General features: G+C 43.8%; 1 protein-coding gene across 2 annotated transcripts in view; it reads left to right on the top strand.

The window, feature by feature from the left end:
- LOC129866600 (reelin-like) overlaps positions 1 to 16,769 on the top strand; it is a 293,866-nt gene extending 277,097 nt beyond the window's left edge. For both annotated transcript variants that reach the window (XM_055939357.1, XM_055939356.1), the window contains exons 54-68: positions 293 to 447; positions 899 to 1,113; positions 2,697 to 2,874; positions 3,148 to 3,323; positions 3,555 to 3,661; positions 3,797 to 4,039; positions 4,309 to 4,484; positions 4,672 to 4,745; positions 6,502 to 6,663; positions 6,974 to 7,131; positions 7,510 to 7,729; positions 9,540 to 9,737; positions 11,820 to 11,918; positions 13,426 to 13,558; positions 15,256 to 16,769. In XM_055939357.1, the coding sequence (XP_055795332.1) occupies positions 293 to 447; positions 899 to 1,113; positions 2,697 to 2,874; positions 3,148 to 3,323; positions 3,555 to 3,661; positions 3,797 to 4,039; positions 4,309 to 4,484; positions 4,672 to 4,745; positions 6,502 to 6,663; positions 6,974 to 7,131; positions 7,510 to 7,729; positions 9,540 to 9,737; positions 11,820 to 11,918; positions 13,426 to 13,552 (2,288 nt within the window). In that variant the 3' untranslated portion in view covers positions 13,553 to 13,558; positions 15,256 to 16,769. The remainder of the gene's footprint in view (positions 1 to 292; positions 448 to 898; positions 1,114 to 2,696; positions 2,875 to 3,147; positions 3,324 to 3,554; positions 3,662 to 3,796; positions 4,040 to 4,308; positions 4,485 to 4,671; positions 4,746 to 6,501; positions 6,664 to 6,973; positions 7,132 to 7,509; positions 7,730 to 9,539; positions 9,738 to 11,819; positions 11,919 to 13,425; positions 13,559 to 15,255) is intronic.
- Positions 16,770 to 20,316: the final 3,547 nt, after the last annotated feature.

Below are 20,316 nucleotides of genomic sequence, written 5' to 3'. Positions count from 1 at the left end.
ACACAGTTGGGGGAGGATCTTTCAGTCATACAGGCCCCAATTCTGACTTGACTGCCCATGTCTGATTGTTGAGTTGAGTTTGCGCATCTCATATTAGGTTTCATCCTATCCTAATAAGCAATGACCGCATCAAATACAACTGCTTTCAGAAGGAACATTTATTGAATCTAGGTATTTGAAAAAAACGAATAAGGTATTTGAAAAAAGGTATTTTGTTTGATGAGATGGATGCTTACTTTCTCTCTCCCTCTTCCTTTCTCTGACCCCTCTCCCCTGCTTCCCTCTCTCTCAGTGAGTGATCACTGGCTGTTCAGTGAGGACTGTGCGGTTCAGAGGTTCTGTAGCTCTCCAGACGGAGTCATGGTGTGTGGTAATGATGACGGCAGAGAGGTGTATGCAGTCACACATGACATCGTCCCGGACAAAGGCTGGGTCATGCAGTTCAAGGTAACAATCTCTGTTCCTACCCCCTAGACCAGGGATGTTCAATTCCGAAACACTTCTGTTTTTTTGTTTCTACCTATTAGTTAATTGCTCTCACTTGGTATCCCAGGTCTGAATCAGTTCCTGATTAGGAGAGGATGAAAGCCAGAAGTGTTTTGGCCCTCCAGGACTGACATTGAACACCCCTGCTTCCCTAGACAGTTATGAGATTAACCGCTAGGTGTGTGTGTGTGTGTGTGTGTGTGTGTGTGTGTGTGTGTGTGTGTGTGTGTGTGTGTGTGTGTGTGTGTGTGTGTGTGTGTGTGTGTGTGTGTGTGTGTGTGTGTGTGTGTGTGTGTGTGTGTGTGTGTCTGTCTTTTGGGGGGTTGGGTGTGTTTGTGTATATTGTGATCAAAAGTACAGGATATGTGTGTATGTACAAGTAATGTTTTTGCAAGTCCATGTGTCTCTACAGATTGTGGTGGGCTGCAGTGTGCCGGAGCGCCATGCCGAGCATCAGGTCCATGTCCAGTATTCTGTGGACTTCGGTGTCTCCTGGAGGTACCTGGTGCCCCAGTGTCTCCCTGCTGACCCCTGCTGTGGAGGACAGATCTCCCAGCCCAGTGTCTTCTTCCCTGCCCAGGGTTGGAAAAGGGCCGTCTACCCCCTAAAGGACAGCCTGGCAGACACGTGAGTGACAAGCCTGATCCATACAATACAAACATGCACATAGAGTACCAGTCAAAACTTTGGACACATCTACTCATTCCAGGATTTTTCTTTATTTGTACAATTTTCTACATTGTAGAATAATAGTGGAGACATCAAAACAATGGAATAACACATATGAAATCATGTAGTAAGCAAAAAAGTGTTAAACAAATCAACATATATTTTTGATTTTAGATTCTTCGAAGTAGCCACCCTTTGCCTTGATGACAGCTTTCCACACGCTTGGCATTCTCTCAACCAGCTTCACCTGGAATGCTTTTCCAACAGTCTTGAAGGAGTTCCCACATCTGCGGAGCACTTTTTGGCTGCTTTTCCTTCACTCTGCGGTCCAACTAATCCCAAACCATCTCAACTGGGTTGAGGTCGGGTGATTATGGAGGCCAGGACATCTGATACAGCACTCCATCATTCTCCTTCTTGGTCAAATAGCCCTTACACAGCCTGGAGGTGTGTTGGGTAACTGTCCTGTTGAAAAACAAATGATAGTCACACTAAGCGCAAACCAGACGGGATGGCGTGTCACCTCCTCTGAACAGTGTTGAGATGTGTCTCTTACTTGAACTCTGTGAAGCATTTATTTGGGCTGCAATTTCTGACACTGGTAACTCTAATCAACTTATCCTCTGCAGCAGAGGTAACTCTGTGTCTTCCTTTCCTGTGGTGGTCCTCATGAGAGCCAGTTTCATTGTAGCACTTGATGGTTTTTGCAACTGCACATGAAGAAACTTTTTTAAAGATCTTGAAATTTTACGGATTGACTGACCGTGTTTTAAAGAAATGATGGACTGTCGTTTCTCTTCGCTTATTTGAGCTGTTCTTGCCATAACATGGACTTGTGCCAAATAAGGCTACCTTCTGTATACCACCCCTACCTTGTCACAACACAACTGATTGGCTCAAATGTATTAAGAAGGAAAGAAATTCCACAAATGAACTTTTAACAAGGTACACCTGTTAATTGAAATGCATTATAGGTGACTACCTCATGAAGCTGGTTAAGAGAATGCCAGGAGTGTGCAAAGCTGTCATCAAGGCAAAGGGTGGCAACTTAGAAGAATCTCAAATATAAAACAAATTTTGATTTCTTTAACACTTTTGTGCTTACTACATGATTCCATATGTGTTATTTCATAGTTCTGATGTCTTCACTATTATTTTACAATGTAGAAAATAGTAAAAAATAAAGAAAAACCCTTGAATGAGTAGATGTGTCCAAACTTTTGACTGGTAGTGTACGTAAGCATGCACACACAAACACACATAGTCAACCTGGCTGGCACACTCTCTCCTTGCTTCCTCCAATACTTTCTTTTGGTTCAAGACATTCGGACTGTCTCAAGTTACAGTTGAAAGGAGGCTTCCTTAAAAAACAGCCTCGGGAAGATCATTTAAAAGTCTTGCCTCACTTCATTTTTATGACCATCCTGTGTGTATTGTGTGTATGGCGGTGCATTTTTTTGGGTTCAGCACTCTGATATCCAGTGGGCTGTGGAGAACTTCTACGTCGGTTCTTAACCTACATTATGTGTTCTGTTCTGCAGGCCGGTGCGTTTCCGGTTCTACCAGCAGCACAGTGATACCCAGTGGGCAGTGGAGAACTTCTACATTGGGCCAGCGTGTGACAGCCATTGTGGGGGACATGGAGAGTGTCTGGACCAGCGATGTATCTGTGAACCAGGCTTCACCGGACCCAGCTGCTACGCCAGCACTGCACTCAAGGTATCAATCAGTTAATCAATCTTTATGTAGCACATTTCATACAATGACGTACAAAGTGTCCCTATCCAGCTTGAAGGACCATTTATTTTGTACACATAGCAAAAACAATGCAATTCAAAATGCGATTACGTTGCCCTCCCCCTAGGGATTCTGCACCATGGCAGATTATCTGGCTCGGAACGTTTGTGTGTGTCAGGGGGTGTTGGGAAAAGGGCAGAAGACAAATGTCCATACTATGGACAATAAAGTATCTATTCTATTCTATTTCCCCAGACATCTCTGAAGGAGCGTTTTGACTGGGAGGGGCTGCCGGGCCCTCAGTGGCAGGTGTTGGAGGGGGGTCGCCCCTGCACTGATTGTGGGGTTCTGGTGGAGGGGACCGCTTTGTACTTTGCAGGAGCAGACGCCAGGCAGGCCGTCACCGCTGACCTCGACCTCAGAGGAGCCAAGTTAGTACCTCTACTGATCAAAAGTCTGTCAACGACACAGGATTTTGTTATAACATTCCCTTTCGGTTCCTACTACCACTCAAACTTTTCATAAGATATATTGTTTTTCCCATATGTTCGCTAAGATCACTATCGCTGGAAATGCTTCACACACACACACACACACTGTGTTTGAGTCCCGCCATCAGTATTCCACTGTTAATGGCTGTATGAACTGTGGTTTATGATCAGGTTTGTAGAGTACTGGGCCAGGATAGGAAGTGAAGACAACATGACCATGTGCCATCGCCCTACCTGTCGCAAAGAGGGAGTGCTCCTGGACTACTCCAAAGACGGAGGTAAACTGTCATAAACTGTACGAAACAGTAGTAAACTGATGGAAAGTTTCGTTTGTAGTAGATGTAATCTTTAGTACACTGATGAAAAATAGAGGATTTTTTCCCCCCCTGAGATTTCATTCATACCCCCCCCAGGTGTGTCCTGGACCCTGCTTCATGAGATGGACTATCTGAAGTACGTGTCTGTGAGGCGTGATTACATTGTTTTACCAGAGGGGGCGCTGTCTAACACCACACGGCTGCGATGGTGGCAGCCCTTCTCTGTCTCCTCCGGTCTGGCATCACCCGGGCTGGAGCGTGCTCAGTGGGCTGTAGACAACATCCTGGTGGGAGGGTCTGACATCAACCCCTCCACCCTGCTCGACACCTTCGATGACGGTAAACACAGCATAGCATAACGTAATATAGGATAACAAAACATAACATCAATTCCTCCACCCTGCTGGACATCTTTGATGATGGTAGATAGTTTGTGCTGAAACACCTCTGACATGGAATGGGAGGTGAAAGCGTAAAGATGAATCTGGGCTCTGTTTTGTCCTGTTGTTGATTGTGAAGGTGTCTTAAGCTTGCCATTTTACTCTCCTTATCTCTCTTGAATAATATTCTGAAATCTTCTGGATCCTCTCTCTCTCTCTCTCTCCCAGAGGGTGTGTCCCATGAGGAGAGCTGGAGCTTCTATCCCAACGCGGTGCGTACGGCTGGATTTTGTGGCAACCCATCCTTCCACCTCTACTGGCCCAACAAGAACCAGGACAAAACACACAACATCCTAGCCACCCGAGAGCTTATAGTACAGCCTGGATACATCCTACAGTTCAAGGTATCGTTCGAGCACTTATAGACTGGCTAAATTCTATAGTTCAAGGTGCTACCTCTTAGCATTTACAACATGGCTACATTTGGCAGTTTAAAATTATTATCATAATCTACAAACATAGAGGTCCAAGAATCGATCCCTGTGGAACCCCACAACTTACTTGTGGCTCTCTCTGTCTCGCTGTATGTAGATTGTGGTGGGCTGTGAGGCAGACAGCTGTGAAGACCACCATTCTGTCCTGCTGCAGTACAGGAAGGATGCCAGGTAGGAGAGATTTCTTCCTATGTCCTAACTTACAGTGCTGGGACAAATATATTGGCACCCTTCCATTTTCTTAAATAATTCCCTATTCCTTCTCAAATTTGTATAGGATTTGTATAGGACACCATGTTATTGGATTTTATTTTTGTACATTTAAGTTTACAATTTTAATTTAGAAAATGAAGACAAACGGCTTGGACATAATTATTGGCACCCCGGAGCTAGCACTTTTTTTGTGCAGAATCTGCTCTAATCCTTCCAGGTTGGAGGGGTGCACTCCACCAACTGCTGTTTTCAGCTCTCGCCATAGGTTATGGGTGGGATTCAGACCTGGACTCTTCACTGGCCACTCCAGTTTCTTGAAACGTTCCAGGGTGCTTTTGACGAGTGTTTGGGGTTGTTGTTCTGAATGCAGACCCACAACCTTCAACAGAGCTACTGTTTTTCAAATAAAATCAAAAAAATTGAATAAAATTGTATTTGTAATATGCACCGAATACAACTGGTGTAGACTATACGGTGAAATGTATGCTTACGAGCCTTTCCTAACGATATATAGTTTAAAAATAAAATAGAAACACAAAACGAGTAAAATAAAATAAACAATAATGTAGCTATACACAGGGAGTACCAGCACCAGATCAATGTGCTGTAATCACTGCCAAAGGTGTTTCAACAAAGTACTGAGTAAAAGGTCTGAATACTTACGTAAATGTAATATTTCAGTTGTTGTTTTTAATACATTTGCAAAAAAAATCTAAAAACGTGTTTTTGCTTTGAGATTATTGGGCATTGTATTGGGCATTGGTGACGGGAAAAAAATAAATGTCATCCATTTTAGAATAATGCTGTAAGGTAACAAAATGTGGAAAAAGTCAAGGGGTTTGAATATTTTCTGTAATCACTGTATGTACATGAAGGCAGGGTAAATTGACTAGACATCAGGATAGATAATAATAAGAGTAAAATAAAGAACAGAGTAGCAGCAGCAAATGATGAGTGAAAAAGTGTGTGAGCGTGAACTTCTCAAACTCAACTGAACAAGCCTAAATCCTGGGAAAACATTTACGTGGACCAATTAAACAAAATTAGAGTTATTTGGTCCCGTGTGGCTCAGTTGGTAGAGCATGGCGCTTGCAACGCCAGGGTTGTGGGTTCAATTCCCACGGGGGGACCAGGGTTCAATTCCTACGGGGGGACCAGGATGAATATGTATGAACTTTCCAATTTGTAAGTCGCTCTGGATAAGTGCGTCTGCTAAATGACTTAAATGTAAAATGTAAATGTAAATTTGGCAATACAGATCAACGCTGTGTTTACTGACGACCAAATGAAGCATTCAATGAAAAGAATAGCCTCCCTACAATCGAAGATGGGGGAGGTTTTGTAATGCTGCGGGGTTGCTTTGCTGCTTCTGGTACTGGAGTCCTTGAACACATGCAAGGCATCATAAAATGAGCAGATTATCAGGTGTTTTTGAGTCAATGTTCAACTCAGTGTCCAGAAACAGGGTCTCCATTGAACATTGTGGATCTTCCAGCAGGACAACGACCTCAAACCCACATCTAAAAGCACCCAGGAACGGTTCAATAAAAGATGCTGGACTCTTTTGGAGTGGCCAGATCTGATTCACATCCATAACCTATGGCGAGAGCTGGAGACAGCCCTTGGTGGAGGGCACCCCTCCAACATTTAAGGATTAGAGCAGTTTACAATACAATCCTTTCTTTCTTCCCTCTCCACCCTCTCTTCTCTCCAGGTCTGACTCATGGCAGCTGGTCCAGTCAGAGTGTCTTCCCTCCTCTGTGAACAACGTGGGCTGCTCTCCCTTCATGTTCCATGAATCTACCATCTACAGTCCTGTCAACAGCTCTACCTGGACCAGAGTCACTGTCCAGCTGCCTGACCACGTCTCCTCAGGGTAGGACCGCTTTTGCAAATTAGCCTTTTGCCACTCACTAAGCTAGCAAGGTAACAAACTGGCTAATGACGTTTGTTGTGGGTAACTAAATGTGAGCATTCCATGCAGGAGCAGAACAGTTCTCCGAAAGAGAAGGGAAGCTTCTGAACCAGCATTTTATTTCTGTGTCTGAAGGGTGATCAAGGCTGTTATCAACGAGCTTCTATGAGGAACATTTGTGTCTGTAAATGGTATCTCTCTCAGTTCCGCTCTTTCTTGTCACAGCTCTATAACTCTTTATCTCTCTCACACTCTCACCCTTCTCCTGCAGTGCCACGCAGTTCCGTTGGATCCAGAAGGAGGGCGTTGGCGAGCGTCACGGCTGGGGGGTGGACCACATGTACATTGGGGAGGCGTGCCCAGGGCTGTGTAGTGGTCATGGTTACTGTACTAGCGGAGTGGTCTGTATCTGTGACGAGGGACACCATGGTGGGTCTGACTGAGTACCACACAAACACTAACCATAGGGGCCAGTACAATGTTCCCTTTACCTGACAGCTAGCATTCATATTGGTTAAACTTTATTCTTTATGCATTCAAATGTTAGGAGTGTTCCTACTGTCTCATCTAAAATGTAGCGCCATACGGTTGGGGTCAATTCCATTTCAATTCAGTCAATTATGGAAGTAAAGTGAAATTCCAAATCATCATTGCTTTTCAATCAAATATATATATATATATATATATATATATATATATATATATATATATATATATATATATATATATATATTCTTTAATGGACCCCAACTCTGTAGCACCACAATCTAAACAAACCACCCTTTCTTTCTCTCCTCCATCTCCCAGGTGATGACTGCTCCCTGTCCGGCAGTGACCTACCCAGCTCCATAAAGGATAACTTTGAGTCAGGCAGCATGTCAGAGGAGAGCTGGCAACTCATCCAGGGTGGCGGGGTGGGAAGTGGGTGTGGTCAGCTCTCTCCCCACGCCCACGGTGACTCGCTCTACTTCAACGGTTGTAAGATGAGGCAGGCTGTGACCAAGCCACTCGACCTGACACGAGCCAGGTAGGGCTGGACAATGGATTGTACTGTGCTGTACTAGCCTAGTCTTGCCAACTACTAAAGGGACAGTGAGAGATGCTCATTATACAGTAGAAGATTATACTGTACAGTAGCTGTAAAATGAGGCAGACCAAGCCTCTGGACCTCACATGAGACATGTACTGAACAGGGGTGTCATGCACCCCGAAAAGGGGGAAAAAGGTACGTGAGGATGGCTGGGCGGTGGAGAATTTAGTATTGTTCAAACACCTGAAGCAGCTTTTTCCTGCAATCTAGAGCCAAAATCATTATGCTTAATTCTATGTCAAAAATGTCTATTTTTCTCCATTTCTCTAAGCACACCACCTGAACTGTCTCTATCCACCTGACTATTTTTTCTTTTTTTTAGTTATTGCTTGCTTTTCTAAAGTCTACCGACCTTGCCAGCAGGCACGCCATTTAAACTCTCTAGGGGGTGTGGGACACTACCGTCCCACCTGGCCAACATCCAGTGAAATTGCAGAGCGCCAAATTCAAAAACAGAAATACTCATTATAAAAATTCATAAAACATACAACTGTTATACATCGGTTTAAAGATTAACTTGTTGTTAAATCCAACCACAGTGTCAGATTTCAAAAAGGCTTTACGGCGAAAGCATACCATGCGATTATCTGAGAACAGCGCCCAGCAGACAAATCATTACAAACAGTTACCAGCCAGGTAGAGGAGTTACACAAGTCAGAAATAGTGATAAAAGTAATCACTTACCTTTAATGGTCTTCATATGGTTGCACTCACAAGACTCCCATTTACTCCCATTCAATAAATGTTCATTTTGTTCGATAAAGTCCCTCTTTATATCCAAAAACCTCATTTTGTTTGCGCGTTTCGTTCAGTAATCCACAGGCTCAAAGGCAGTCACAACAGACAGATGAAAAATCCGAAAAGTATCAGTAAAGTTCGTAGAAACATGCCAAATGATAATCAATCCTCAGGTTGTTTTTAGTCATAATAATCAATAACATTTCAACCGGACAATAGCTTCGTCAATATAAAAGGAAAACAAGAAAGGCGTGCTCTCGGCCGTGCGCATGAAAAAACCTCTGGGACACTGCAGTGTCCACTCATTCAAAGTTGTCTTACTCCCTCATTTTTCAGAATACAAGCCTGAAACAATTTCTAAAGACTGTTGACATCTAGTGGAAGCCATAGGAAGTGCAATTTGAGTCCTAAATCAATGGCTACTATAATTACATTCAATAGAAAACTACAAACTACAAAATCCCACTTCCTGGATGGATTTTTCTCAGGTTTTCGCCTGCAATATCAGTTCTGTTATACTACTCACAGACATTATTTTAACAGTTTTGGAAACTTTAGAGTGTTTTCTATCCAAATCTACCAATTATATGCATATCCTAGCTTCTGGGCCTGAGTAGCAGGCAGTTTACTTTGGGCAGGTTCTTCATCCGGAGGTAGAAATAGTGCCCCCTACCCTAGTGACAAGCTAGCTACTCTTGATTGATAGCCTGAAATGTCTTCTTGGTAGATGGCTATGAGGTTGGGAGATTGGGAACGTATCTGGGCTAGCTAAAGCCAACTTCATAAAATTGCTGTGGCTAGTATTATTACAGATTTTTTTAAACGTATAGCACAAATCTGTGGCTCATCCTAGCCTAGCATAGCCCAGCCTAGCTAATCCTAGCCAATGCCAATGGTCAATATACCGCAGGACTAAGATGGAAAACTTGGAGCCTAAATTTGGTAGGACAAAAATACCAAGGCAATCTTACAATTTTTTCTCTCTCGCTCTCCCCTCCTCCACCCACAGTAAGATCATGTTCGTCCTGCAGATAGGTAGTGTGTCCCAGACAGACAGTTGTAACACAGCCCTGGACCAGCCTGACACAGTGGACAGAGCTGTGCTGCTACAGTACACTGTCAATAATGGAGTTAGCTGGCACGTGATCGCCCAGCACCAGCCCAAAGACTTCATCAAGGCCCAGAGAGTGTCCTACAACATCCCACTGTGAGTGAACCTATACATACAGAGATGTTTTTCCTTCCAATAAAGGTTTATTTCATTTAGATGTAAATTGCACACATTAATACTGACACACAGCTCTTTCTCAGTTCATCCTTCTGTGGTTCCTTACGTCCTCGCCCCAATATATCCAATTGTAATGTTCTAGACACGTTTCATTGGAATGTTTCATGAATATTCCTGTGTCTAGTTTTCTGAGGGTTAGGACAAAATTCCATCAACGCCCCATCAAACATACAATTTCTAAATGTTCTAGACACGTTTCATGGGAACGTTGCAGTGTATCAGTTGTCAGGAAGTCACCTGATGGTCCCAAAGAAATATTCTCATTGCACAGCACGCCTTGTTACTTGTTACTTGTTGGCTCTGATTAATGAACCACTCACAGCTCTTTCTCTGTTGGCAAACACAGTACTTATACAGTAATTATTAATCATCATGTCCTCACTTGTGATTTGAACTCACAACCTCTTGCTTCACTGCATTCCAATATTTCTACTACGCCACCATGTCTGTGTCAGTTAGCAGTTAATCTGACTACTCTTTCATCATTGATTTGATTTACTCATTTCAGCAAGGACTTTCTGTATAGTGCTCTAATGTTGCTGAGGCATTTTACCATGTTCTAATGTTACTCCTGAATCTCTATGATCCATAAAATAGTTTTTCTTCTGTGTACTTTTAACAAAGCACATTTTTTGTCCATTAAAATAACATCAAATTGATCAGAAATACAGTGTAGACATTGTTAATGTTGGAAATGACTTTTGTAGCTGGAAACAGCAGATTATTTATGGAATATCTTCATAGGCGTACGGAGGCCCATTATCAGCAACCATCACTCCTGTGTTCCAATGGCACGTTGTGTTAGCTAATCCAAGTTTATCATTTTAAAAGGCTAATTGATCATTAGAAAACCCTTTTGCAATTATGTTAACACAGCTGAAAACTGTTGTTCTGATTAAAGAAGCAATACAACTGTCCTTCTTTAGACTAGTTGAGTATCTGGAGCATCAGATACTCAAAACATTTTTTTTGCCAGAAACAACAAACTTTTTCTGAAACTCGTCAGTCTTTTCTTGTTCTGAGAAATGAAGGCTAATCCATCTGAGAAATTGCCAAGAAACTGAAGATCTCGTACAACGCTGTGTACTAATCCATTCACAGAACAGTGCAAACTGGCTCTAACCAGCATAGAACGAGGAGTGGGAGGCCCCAGTGCACAACTGAGCAAGAGGACATGTACATTAGAGTGTCTAGTTTGATAAACAGACACCTCACAAATCTTCAACTGGCAGCTTCATTAAATAGTACCCGCAAAACACCAGTCTCAACGTCAACAGTGGGGAGGCGAGTCCGAGATGCTGACCTTCTAGGCAGAGTTCGTCTGTCCAGTGTCTGTGTTCTTTTGCCCATCTTAATATTTTCTTATTATTGGCCAGTCTGAGATATGGCTTTTTCTTTGCAACTCTGCCTAGAAGGCTAGCATTCTGGAGTCGCCTCTTCACCGTTGACGTTGAGGCTGATAAACTTGGATTAGCTAACACAACATTTCTCCCATTCTTCTCTGCAGATCCTTCTCTGCAGGTCTCTCGATCCTGACTAGTCTCCCAGTCACTGAAGATTGATGAGGAAAAACATTTAATTGAATCCATTTTAGAATAAGGCTGTAATTGAACAAAATGTGGAAAAAGGGAAGGAGTCTGAATGCTTTCCTAATGCGCTGTATAATGATGAAAAAATTAAACTGGACACAGGAATGTTTTTGCAAAGTTCCCATAAAACGTGTCTAGAACATTACTATTGAATATTCTGAGAACACGGTAACCACGTCCTGGGTAAGCTCTGTTCGACATTAAGGGAATGGTCTCTTGGAAACAGTTATTGCACGTCACTGAACATTCCTATGAAAACGTTAGATATGACCTAATAACGCTTAAGGGAACGTTCACTAAAGTTGTGGGAACATTTGTTTTAAGCTAGGTAGAGAGGACATGAGTGATCAAGGAAATAATAATTGAGAAAGACCCACACCCGTTCTTAATCTCTGACCTCTAACTTTCACAGAGAGGCGAGAGTTAAAGGGGTGGAGCTGCGGTGGTGGCAGCCGCGTCACGACGGTGTGGGACATGACCAGTGGGCGCTGGACCATGTGGAAGTAGTTCTGTGAGTATCTCCAACCATCCTAGTAACCCCTGATTCCTCATTCCCCAAACAATCCCCCAGGCTGTTCTCCAAACCGCCCCGTTTTTAGGCTCAATCTGCCAGTCTGTCGTGTTCCTAATGTTTTGTACACTTACGAATTGCAATTCAAACAAACGTTATACATTACAATTTGTACAATATGTTACGAATTTGCAAAATGTATGATATGTTATGAATTCCCATTTCTTGTGGCTAACGTTAGCTAGGTGGTTACGTTAGCTAGGTGGTTAGGTGACTCACGCTAAGTCTAGGCGTTAAGGTTAGTGTTAAGGTTGGGAGTTAGGTTAAAATGTGAAGGTTAGGGTTAGAGGAAGGGTTAGCTAACATGCTAAGTAGTTGCAAAGTAGCTCAAATGTAGTAAGTAGTTGCTAATTAGCTAAAATTGTCCATGATGAGATTTGAACACGAAACCTTTGGGTTGCTGAACATTCGTGTTATATGGCTACCCATCCACCCTGACCAACCACCCTACGTTCTTTTTTGCCATAAGTAACCTTCTGTCTCACGTAACCATAACAAACGTAACACATTGAGTGTCGGAATTGCTTTTGCTATGTTACGTCTAGTCTATGAGACCAGGCTGCATAAGATGCTATTGATTGTCATTAAGTGGCCAATGCATTGCAAATGTTTCACATAAGTGACAGAATGTGTATGTATAGGCTTGATGTTCACTAAGTTGGTCCTGTCAGTGCTGGTATCGTCAGTTGGCAAACAACATATACCCAATATAGTACAAATATTCACTGTTTAGGTTTATATGATATTTGTCTTACGTCACGGCAAAGCACACACGTACAGTACATAATACATACAGTCCTTACATGAGCTGTCCCTGGTTTCGTTTGGCCTTGACCTGCACTCCTCCACTCCCACTCTCCCACTCCCATGGCTGGTTTTCAACATTCAACAACAGTGTCTGCTGAACAGAATAACTGTACGCGATCCTCACACTTCTCTCTTTTATTTCTGTCTCTCTGTTCCACCACCACCCCTCACACTCCTCTCCTCCTTTTCAATTGTTTCTTTCGTCATCCCGTGCCTCTCCTCCCTGGCCTCAATCACTAACATGTGTGACCATACTCCTCCTCTACCTCTTCCCTTTCCAACGCTTCTTCCTCTGCCTGCGCTTATGCTATTCTGCTACCTCATGTCTTATCATGGCTCCATCTCCTCCTTCCTCTTCCTTCCAATATCCCTTTTGTCCCTATTACTCCCGCTCTTGTTCTCTCTGGTGTATAATGGACGGATTGGTCCTCTCTTTATCTTTCACTCCGCCATTTCCATCTGTTATTGTCTATCGCTCTCTTTCTCTCTACATCCTTGGTCTCTTTTGCTTCTCTCTTACTCCCCTATTCCTTCTCTTCTCTCTTGCTCTACCTCTCTCTGCCTTCTTCCTGCTCCCTCTTTCTTTCTCTACCCCCCCCCCCCCCCCCTCCCTCCTCCCTGGCCCCCTTCGCCTCCCCAGGCGGCCGGGGTTCCTGCACCCCCAGACCTTTCTGCGAGCCTGCAGCACCCCCCTCCACCCCCTCCTCCCCTCTCGCGCTCTAACCTCTGCTCTCTTCTGTATTCTGCTCCCTGTGGCATTGCTGTAGAGTCAGGTAAGTCTTCCGCCTCTCCCCTCCTGTGACACCCCCTCACCCTTCAACTACACCCCTGACCCCTTTTTCTGTCAGCATCTCCTTCACCGGAATGCCCCCCACCCCATACTCCACAGAGGCACAGGACACCCATTATCATAACCCAGGTGCAGGCTCTTTTCAAGGCCCATCCATGACACAGACAGAGCTACAGTTCAGACAATACAGATAAATAATTTGAGGAAGCAGGTCTCTCAAAATGTAAAATATATAGCTTTTCTGAAGATCTCAATTGGTCTGCTTCATATTTATGTGTATTTGTGTGATATAATGCATCACTATGTCAATGTCTGTTGCGCTCTTGCAGCCATTGTGTTTTAAGTATGGGTTTTGTTTAATGTGGTTACATGTGTGCAGATCCTAGACACGTAGCACACTCTGAGGATGACACTGCTCACACACAAGTTACACAGTTCAGGCACTGTAATATGGGTAACACACTTACCTCTTCATTCTAACCTGAACATCTAACATCATATTAATTAAACCCAACACACACTAGAATATAGAGCATAGTGGCATAACTTCAGATTCGTCAGACACCACTAAAGACCTAAAACTCATCAGCCCCAATCATCATCATCAGAGTAACCTCCTCCATCCAAGTCCTTGCATGGCTTTTTAAATCCACCGTTGCAAAGCTCCCCCCCACCTCCATGGCTGCCGGTCCATGTACCACAACCTTCTCTGAGTTTGGAGCTCCCGCCATACTGTCCCTCGCTTTTGTTAATGATAAAAAAAAAGAGAAAAAACAGAAGCGGCCAGACAGACATCCCATTTTAGTTAGCAAAGCACCCCAACACACCCTCACCCCCATCCCCGTTTCTGCCACCCTCCGACCTTCAACCACACCCCTCCACCACACACCTCCCGACCCCCCCCCCCCCCCCCCCCAGCTTTGCAGAGGCCACTGGATGCACTCCAGGCTTACTGGCACCTCCCGCTGGACAGAAGATGCAATGACAGGCTAAGCAAGAAGCGCGATCTTCAATCACAGCTTCTTTTTGAGTTTAATTACCTTCTCTTTCAATGTATCTCCTCCCTCCCTCAATCCCCTGCACCTTTATTACTTTGATTTGTTTTTCCAAGTGATATGATGGCTGTTACTCTACGAACTCTGATCTCAAACACTCTCCTTCCTTAGATCCTTAGAACCGTGGTCAGAGTTAGAAAACCCCAGAACCCCGGCCACATCTGTAGCTAATGTCTGTGACCGTGTCTGTAGCTCTCTAGCTAGTCTTGTGTCCTCTAGTTTTGTGTTGTTCAATGTCTTGTCCTGTTGACCTGTCTGCTTATGATACTGCCATTGAGAACATGTCAATACATACAATATTGTTCACCTATAAGATGATGTTCACATACACATTTCAGTAAGTAATGCACATCTTTAAAAAACTGTCCACCTTCCGCTAAATCGAATATATTTTTTGAGTGTCAGAGGATATGTGTGAAACCCAACTGAAAATGCCAGCATGGATCTAGAAGTGTGTGAGCTTGCATATGAGAGTGTATGTGTGTACATGTAAGAGGGTGTCTGCGTGAGTGAGTGTGTGGATACTCTTAATACCACTTCCTGGTCACTAATGGTCTCCCTCCGCTCTTCCTCTCTTCTTCCCACTCTCTCTCTCCTCTCTCTCACTGTCTTTGTCTCCTCACAGCACTCGTAAACAAAACTATATGATGAACTTTGCCAGACAGACCGGCCTACGCCACTACTACAGCCGGAAGAGGCGGGCACTGCTACAACATCGTGCCTAACCTCTGAGAAGAGGATTCATCCTACGACCTGCCAATCACACATATGACCTACCAACCAACCACATTCCTTTCTCCTGATGACATATCACCCTGTTGAGTCCCACCCACCAGCCAATGGATTCCAGTCAGCCTTGGACCACACTCCCTCCCTCTCCAACCTTCCAATCCCCACTCTGCCAGACATGGGCCCATCCCATCAGTGTACGCTGTAGCCAGTCAGAAGCCTTCCCCACACCCATATGATGGGAAGTAAGGAGACGTGACGGAGCAACAAAGGCAACCATTTTGTTGACTTTTCATTAACTTTCGGGTTTCTAGTTGTTTTCTAATCGTTGCTCTACATGGTTATTATGATATGATGATTCCCTGTTCCAGTTGCGATACGATGATATCCCCTGGCTTTCCCCGTCACCCCATCCTACCCACCTCCTAGTCCTACTACTACCACACTGTGAAGTTATTCCGAGAAATCAGTAATGACCAGGTAGCATAGAGTTGGATAGAGGGCACACTGTCACAGAAGTGATAATGGCAAAGATAGGGAGTGAGCCCCCTTTCCAACTCTATGCCAGGGAGCTGGGCTAGCTGGATGCTTCCAAGATCAACTGAGCCGCAGGGAGGAAAATTCCTCTGCTTCGCGCCAGTACCTGAGGAGGAGGATGATGATGATGGAGATGAGGATCATAACAGTGATAAGGATGCTAAAAAAAAAGTACTGTGTTCTTGCTGTTCTGTTCAGTGTGTCTGTGTTCTTTTTGTGATGGTTTGACTGTTGTGTTCCGTTCATTCGTTTTTTACTAATTCATATTGTGCTATTTTTGATTGGATTAGTTTTTTCTCGTTTCCGTCTCCTCAGAGGCAGACGGAAGAAAGGAAAGAAGGAAAGAACAAATCGCAAAAGGGGGGAACAAAAGACAGAAAATAGAAGACAAAAAAGAAAATAAATTTAAGACTGAACAATGATTTTTTTATTTTATTATTTTTATATATGTTGGTTCCCGAAAATACAGATATTTATGGTAAGCGGTTCTCCACGTAACCTATTTAAAGAAGCACTGTGCGTGAAATCTGTATGTTATTTTCTAGTGTTAAGTTATTAGGCAGTCATCCAGCCTCTCTCAAGGCTATCGGGCTGCAACATCCCCCCCTCCTCCCCCCTCCTCTCCCTTCCCCCCCATTCTCTTGTGCTGTTACCCGCATCTCTCTCTTTCTCTCTGCTAAATTCTGCTCCCTGGAGATGAGGCTCCATCAGTGTTGTTTCTTGAAGTCTAATGTGTAATGTGGACCCTCTCCCAGCCCTATCTCTCAGTGTAACTCCAGTATAGCAGTCTCCTGTACATACAGTATATGTATATCCACTATGCGGAGACCCAGCAGCCTTATAAAAGGGAAATAAAGAACTGTCCAAACCTCAGATAGCTGCTTGGTACAGTGTGTGAGTGTGTTAATAGATTTATAAAACAACTTTTTACCCACATAACGTCAAAAGGAGACACCACTATGGGTACCGAATTAACTGCAACACTGTGTCAGGCGCTAAAATAATTATGGTTTTCACTAGTTACCACTGCCACAAAGTCAAAATTGGCTATATCATAAAAGGTCAACAGCAACTATAATCACAGCAGGTGTAGCTCATGGTGTAGATCAGGGTTCCCAAATGGTTATTGTTGGACATAAGACATGGGTTCTCAGATCCTCAAAACATTCTACAGCTGCACCATCGAGAGCATCCTGATGCCTGGTATGGCAACTGCTCGGCCTCCGACCACAAGGCACTACAGAGGGTAGTGCGTACGGCGCAGTACATCACTGAGGCAAAGCTTCCTGCCATTCAGGACCTCTACACCAGGCGGTATCAGAAGAAGGCCCTAAAAATTGTCATAGACCCCAGCCACCCTAGTCATAGACTGTTCTCTCTGCTAACGCACGGCAAGCAGTATCGGAGCGCCAAGTCTAGGTCCAAGAGACTTCTAAACAGCTTCTACCCCCAATCCATAAGACTCCTGAACACCTAATTAAATGGCTACCCAGACTATTTGCATTGCCCCCTACCACTTTTACACCGCTGCTACTCTCTGTTGTTATCATCTATGCATAGTCACTTTAATAACTCTACCTACATGTACATATTCCCTCAACTAACCGGTGACCCTGCACATTGACTTTGTACCGGTACCCCCCTGTAAATAGTCTCGGTATTGTTATTTTACTGCTGCTCTTTAATGTCATGTTACATTTATGTTCTTATTCTTATTTGTACTGCATTGCTGTTTAGGGGCTCGTAAGTATGCACTTCACTGTAAGGTCTGCAACCTGTTGTATTCGGCGCATGTGACTAATAACATTTGATTTGAAGACTGTAAAAACACAAGAAAATCAGCTCGTGTGGAAATATGTTCCCAAGTATTGCCATGCATAATAGAGACATGTGATCGTATACAAATGTAAGCAAAGGTTTGAAATGATTTTGCTTTAGTCCAATATTCTGTTTGGGCTTGCGGTCAATTTGCAGTCTACAAATGATTTGGAATTAATGTTCCGGCAACTAGAACCATCCGCTTAAGGAAAAAGCAGGTTATTGTTACAGTGCATGGCAGGGAGGAAGAGGGAGAAACAGGATGGTCGATAAGAGCTGGGAACTCCTGGGGGCTGATAACAGATCAGTGACTAGGAAATAAGGATGCTTTGTCTAACTATTTGTATAGGTCCCAATACTCATCATACTAATATATGCATTTAGCAGATGCTTTTATCCAAAGTGACTTAGTCATGCATGCAACAAAATCTGATGGGTGACCCAAGGAATCAAACCCACTATCCAGATGTTGCAAGCGCCATTTTTTTACCAACTGAGCCATGGAGGGCCCATTTTCTTAAAAGCTTCTTAAGGCTAAGTTCACCATTAGAACCTTTGTAGGAGCATTATGAAATCTCTGAGTTGTGTCCCAAAACCATCATTACCGAAGTTGAACTTGAAAACACTCGTTATTTATTGACTGCCTCGGACCATTCATAGAACAGCTAAGTGTGTCGTTAGATGCATTTTTTTCCCCTACCGAGTCACTTTATACACAGACGATCTCCGTTAAACATATAATCAATATGGTTATGTCTGTCTCAATATGGTCTGTCTCACTGTGACCACCGTTAACTTCACATCGAGTTGACTACAAATACAACGTTGCCAATGTCTTTGCTACATATGCCTATATATTTCAATGATATTGGAATCAATTTCATGTACATTTAATTGATTTATTTTGCTATTTGGCTACTGTCAATACATTTCCTGATGTGTAGCCTAATGTGTGCAATGATGTGCCAAATCTTGGTTTAGTGAATTACTAAAGCCTCAATATTTGCAGCCACAGGTGATAATTTCTCTCTAGGAGCTGATCCGTCATCACTATCATGGAATAATTCTAACGTTAAGGTAAGATTTGAATGGAACACTGATCCGAGAGCAGAGCTGGCTTTCTTTCAATTATATCAGTGCGAACACAGGCCTCAACGATACACAGCGAACGTTCTCTCTGCGTGGCGTTTTTGCGAAATGCATGTTACATCTTCGGCCGTTGCAGGAAAGATGCATTAGCCTTGCTGCGGGGACTTTCTTCCTTTCAGCCACAAGAGCATTAGTGAGGTCTGGCACTGATGTTGGGCGATTAGGTCTGGCTTGCAGGCGGCATTCCAATTCATCCCAAAGGTGTTCGATCAAATCAAAATCAAATCAAATGTATTGGTCACATAAACATATTTAGAAGATGTCATTGTGGGTGTTGTAAAATTGTTGTATTTTTAAGCTCCAACAACGCAGTAGTATCTAACAATTCACAACAATACACAAATCTAAATGCAAAATAATGGAATTAAGAAATATATAAATATTAGGACGAGCAATGTCGGAGTGGCATTGACTAAATACAGTACAATAGAATATTGTATATACATATGAGATGGGAAAAGCAGTTTGTAAACATTATTAAAGTGACTAGTGTTCAATTATTAAAGGGGCCAGTGATTCCATGTCTATGTACTATATAGGGCAGCAGCCTGTAAGGTGCAGGGTTGAGTAGCCGGGTGGTAGCCGGCTAGTGATGGCTATTTAACAGTCTGATGGCCTTGAGATAGAAGCTGTTTTTCAGTCTCTCGATCCCAGCTTTGATGCACCTGTACTGTCCTCGCCTTCTGGAGGATAGTGGGCTGAACAGGCTGTTGCTAGGGTGGTTGATGTCCTTGACCGTTTTGTCCTTCCTGTGAAATCAGGTGCTGAAGGTGTCCTGGACGGCAGGTAGTTTGGCCCCGGTGATGCGTTGGGCAGACCATACCACCCTCTGGAGAGCCCTGCGATTGCGGGCTGTGCGGTTGCCGTACCAAGCGGTTATACAGCTCTCAATTGTGCATCTGTAAAGGTTGCTGAGGGTTGAGGTCAGGGCTCTGTGCAGGACAGTAAAGTTCTTCCACACTGATCTAGACAAAACATTTCTGTATGGACCTCGCTTTGTGTACGGGGGCATTGTCATGCTGAACAGGAAAGGGCCTTCTCCAAACTGTTGCCACAAAGTTGGAAGTACAGAATCGTCTAAAATGTCATTCTGTGCTGTGGCATTAAGATTTCCCTTCACTGGAATTAGGGGCCTAGCCTGAACCATGAAAAACAGCACCAGCCAATTATTTCTCCTCCACCAAACTTTACAGTTGATACTATAAATTCGGGCAGGTAGCGTTCTCCTGGCATCTGCCAAACCCAGATTTGTCCGTCGGACTGCCAGAGTGCCCCAGTGTCTCCCTGCTGACCCCTGCTGTGGAGGACAGATCTCCCAGCCCAGTGTCTTCTTCCCTGCCCAGGGTTGGAAAAGGGCCGTCTACCCACCAAAAGGACAGCCTGGCAGACACGTGAGTGACAAGCCTGATCCATACAGTACAAACATGCACATGCAGTACCAGTCAAAACTTTG

The sequence above is a fragment of the Salvelinus fontinalis genome, chromosome 12 (assembly GCF_029448725.1).
Source record: "Salvelinus fontinalis isolate EN_2023a chromosome 12, ASM2944872v1, whole genome shotgun sequence".
Taxonomy (NCBI): domain Eukaryota; kingdom Metazoa; phylum Chordata; class Actinopteri; order Salmoniformes; family Salmonidae; genus Salvelinus; species Salvelinus fontinalis.
The sequence above is the reverse complement of the archived record's forward strand: the minus strand, read 5'-3'. Positions and strand labels throughout refer to the sequence as shown.